Genomic DNA, 4,147 nt, shown 5'->3' with positions numbered 1-4,147 from the left:
AGAATCATCCCTTAAGACATTCTGGTCTGGCTGAAAAGCCCATGAGAGAATTTCAGGCATGAAAAGCCAAAACACTATGGCAAAAAATGTTCTACATAAAGGATCTCTGTGAGTGAGACCCCAGTGGAAAGAAATGGCCATCAAAGAAGGATGTACTTTTCTTTGAAGGGAGGAAAGAACTTCCACTTTGCTTATGACCTTGTCTAATACTGATGGAGTTTGTGGATTCAGAAGGCTTCTATAGCCTAGGCAGCTCATGTCAAGAGTCTTGGGTGGTCACTGACATCATGCATGAGAGTGTTAATTGTTAAATTAACAGCAGGAGTCACTGTGTACTAGCCCCATGTAGGACCTCTGTCCTCAATGAGTTGTATTATGAGAGTTAACTGTAAAACTTGTTCTCAAACAGTTCTTTGTGTGTGTGTGCATGTAAATTGTTGAAATCTTTCCTTAGTCTTCTTGGTCTTCTGTGTATAAAGTTAATTGAAAATGAATCTTAATGGAGATTGGGGCTGGGAATGGAAGAGAGAGGAGGAGGATGGGTGGGAGTGTAGGTATGGTGGGAAAAATCACTATGTTCCTATAGTTGTCCTTACAAAATTTGTATTCCTAAATAAAAGGTTTATTTGGGGAAAGAAAACAGATTTCCATCTGGGAAGGCATGAAATCCTGACATAGGAGATGGAGAACTCTAGGTCAATGCACTTGAAAATCCTGAATCCCCAGATTCTTCTACAGAAGTAGTCCACTCCTTTCTGATAAAGACTAGTTCTTTCTTTTCAGGTAAGCAGACAATGCTCCCCCTAAATAAGAAATGACTGAGCCAGTTGTTGTCAGGTAGTCTCTGTCATTAGCCAGTGCTGATTGAATGGGTCCATGAACAGGGTAGTCATGGTGGCAAGGATAGAGCTAATGCCCATATGTGATGCCAGTATGGCAGTCAGCTGCTTAACCCCCTGTGCTATAGTGCCTTCCCCAGAGCCAATTCTGCACTGATCTTCAACCAGCACACATGGTTTGGCAAGCCTGGCCTAGGTGCCTAAAAACTCCCCTGGAGATTTCCTCACTGAGCTCATCCAAAGCTAAAGCTCCTTACACAGATCTTGGTGGTGACCTCGAGTCAGTCTGCAGTTGTGTATAAATAAGGATGCCAAAGAGTTATGTTGAGATTTTTCTTAGGTCTCCTATGCTTATCCATGCTCTCCATCTCTTACCACAACACATCATTTGCCCTTAAAGGCTTTAGTGAGTCTGGTAAGTACTTTCCAATATCTGAATTTGAGAAATTTTCACAGTAGAATGGGTCAGAGAACCAATGCAAAAAGGCAGTAGTGGCTCTATGAGTCTTTACTGCCCAGTAACTCAGTAAGGAAGTTGTGTTTACTAACTTGGCAGGTCTGCAGTTCTGCAGATCTTGGTCTCAAAGATAGAACACTTCATCAGAGGCTACTCTAATCTGCCTTAACCCTCTGGTTATGACTGCCACCAGTTACTTAAAATTTTTTATTAATATAAAGAGAACAGATTTCATGTATTTCATAGGTATTGTTCTAATATGATAATCATATCTCCCTCCCTCTCTTTCTCCTATCCTCTTTGCCCTTCTTTCTTTCCTTACTTTTTCCTTTAATTTTTTACTTTCAGTCTACTCTATAATCACAGGCTTAATTCACCACTAACCATAATATTCAACCAGTAAAAAGTAGGAAGACTACAGTTTCTCAGGAGTATAAACAAGGGCTAAAACAATCATATCACAAAATGTCTGCTTTATACCTATGCATCTTTTTGTATTCTATATTAAGTGCCACTTATCAGAGAAAACATGATATTTATCTTTCTGGGACTGGATTATTTCACTAAGCATACTGGTTTCCAATTTGCATCCATTTTTGTTGCAAGGTACAGGATTTCATTTTTTTTTAATGGTTGATCAGTATTTCATAGTTTTCATGTCTGAGTAGTATTCCATAGTGTATATATGCCACATTTTCTTTATCCAGTCATCAGTTGATAAACAGCTGGGTTGATTCCATATCTTAGCTATTGTAGGTTAAGCTGTAATGAACATGGAAATATAGATAACTCTTTCATTTTCTGATTTTATTTTATTTGGGTAAATTCCCAGGAGTGGGATGGCTGGATCATAAGGTAGATCTATTATCAGATTTCTGAGGAGTCCCCATACTGTCTTCCATAATGGTTGTACTAGTTTACGTTCCCACCAACAGTGTATTAGGGTACCTTATCCCCATATTCTCACCTGTATTTACAGTTTTTTAATTTTTGGATGATAGTCATTCTAATGGGTGAAATGAAACCTCACTGTGGTTTTATTCATATTTCCCTGATGGGTAGTGAGCCTGAGCATTAGTACATGTATCTGTTGGCCATTTCTACTTCATCCTTTAAAAAATGCCTTTTTGTCCCTTGCCCATTTCCTAATTGGATTGTTTGTTTTGTTGTTGTTGGGTTTCTTTATAGATCCTGGATACTAATCCTTTATAAGTTGCATAGTTTTCAAATGTTTTCCCCCTTCTGTCAGTTGCCTCTTTACTTGTTGAATGTTTCCTTTGCAATACAGAAGCTTCCCATCTTGATGAAATCCCATTTGACTATTTTTGCTTTCATTGACTGTGTTTTTGAAGTCTTTTCCAAGAAGTCTTTGCATATGTCAGTGTCTTTCAGATTTTCCCTAATATTTTCCTCTAGTAATTTGGCAGTATCTGGTCATAGATTTAGACTCTTGATCCATTCTGAATTAATTTTTGTACAAGGTGTAAAGTAGGGTCTTGTTTCATACTTCTGCATGCATATAAACAATTTTCCCAGAACCATTTGTTGAAGAGACTGTTCTTTCTCAAAGATTGATTTTAGCTTATTTGTCAAATTAGTTGGTTGTAGATGTGTGGATTAATTTTGGGGGTTTCCCCACCGTGTTCTTCGACATCGCCGTCTACGGCGAGCCTTTGGGCCACGTCTCCTTTGAGCTATTTGCAGACAAAGTTCCAAAGACAGCAGAAAACTTCCATGCTCTGAGCACTGGAGAGAAAGGATTCGGTTATAAGGGTTCCTGCTTTCACAGGATTATTCCAGGGTTTATGTGCCAGGGTGGCGACTTCACACGCCACAATGGCACCGGCGGCAAGTCCATCTATGGAGAGAAGTTCGAGGATGAAAACTTCCTGCTGAAGCACACAGGTCCTGGCATCTTGTCCATGGCAAACGCTGGGCCCAACACAAACGGCTCCCAGTTCTTCATCTGCACTGCCAAGACTGAATGGTTGGATGGCAAGCATGTGGTCTTTGGCAGAGTGAAAGAGGGCATGAGCATTGTGGAAGCCATGGAGCACTTTGGGTCTGAGAATGGCAAGACCAGCAAGAAGATCACCATTGTCAACTGTGGACAACTCTAATGCATCTGATGAGTTTTATCTCACCCACCTGACCATTCCTCTAGCTCAGGAGAGCGCCCTCCGCCCCATCTGCTCGTGACACCCTGAATTGTGCTCTCCCTGCAGGTCTTTGGTTCCGTGTTTTCCTTACTTCCCCTCCAAGTCTAGCGGAATTGCAGAGTTAAAAGTTATGATTATGAAATAAAAACATAAACAACGAAAAAAAAATTTGGGGGGTTTCTATTATGTTCCATTGGCCTAAATGTGTATTTTTTTTCCAGTACCAGGCTGTTTAGATTACAACTGCTCTGTAGTATGTCTTGAAATCTGGTATTGTAATGCCTCCAACTTTGTTTTCATTGTTTAAGATTGCTTTAGCTATGTTAAACATATGGTCTCTTATGTTTCCACAGAATTTTAGCATTGTTTTTTCTTTCTTTTTTTTTTAAAGGTTTATTTATTTATTTGAAAAGCAGAGTTACAGAGAGGGCTTCTATCCACTGATTCACTCCTCAAGTGGTGCTATGGATGGAGCTGGGCCTATCTTAAGCCAGGAACCTGGATCTTCTTCCAGGTCTCCCATATGAGTACAGGGGCCCAAGGATAAGGGCCATTTTCTGTTGCTTTCCCAGACACATTAGCAGGGAGCTGGATTGGAAGTGGAGCAGCTGGAACTTGAACTGGCTCCCATATGAGATGCTGGCACTATAAGCTGTGGCTTTATCTGCTACACCACAGTGCCAGCCCCAGCA

General features: G+C 40.4%; 1 protein-coding gene across 1 annotated transcript; it reads left to right on the top strand.

The window, feature by feature from the left end:
• The first annotated feature begins 1,196 nt into the window (after nucleotides 1–1,196).
• On the top strand, nucleotides 1,197–3,617 carry LOC133762196 (peptidyl-prolyl cis-trans isomerase A-like). Its single transcript, XM_062195225.1, has 2 exons — nucleotides 1,197–1,254; nucleotides 2,905–3,617. Exons 1-2 carry the CDS (start codon nucleotides 1,197–1,199, stop codon nucleotides 3,414–3,416), a joined length of 570 nt encoding a protein of 189 aa, XP_062051209.1. The 3' UTR covers nucleotides 3,417–3,617.
• The last annotated feature ends 530 nt before the right edge of the window (nucleotides 3,618–4,147 follow it).

This window comes from Lepus europaeus, chromosome 6, assembly GCF_033115175.1.
Source record: "Lepus europaeus isolate LE1 chromosome 6, mLepTim1.pri, whole genome shotgun sequence".
Taxonomy (NCBI): domain Eukaryota; kingdom Metazoa; phylum Chordata; class Mammalia; order Lagomorpha; family Leporidae; genus Lepus; species Lepus europaeus.
This window is presented reverse-complemented; position numbering and strand designations above follow the sequence as displayed.

Bases quoted from the DNA above. Each gene is read 5' to 3' on its own strand.
- LOC133762196 (XM_062195225.1), top strand. From the start codon at position 1,197: ATGCTCTCCATCTCTTACCACAACACATCATTTGCCCTTAAAGGCTTT. The intron at 1,255-2,904 runs GTAAGTACTTTC...AGTTGGTTGTAG, and splicing joins TAAAGGCTTTAGTGAGTCTG to ATGTGTGGATTAATTTTGGG.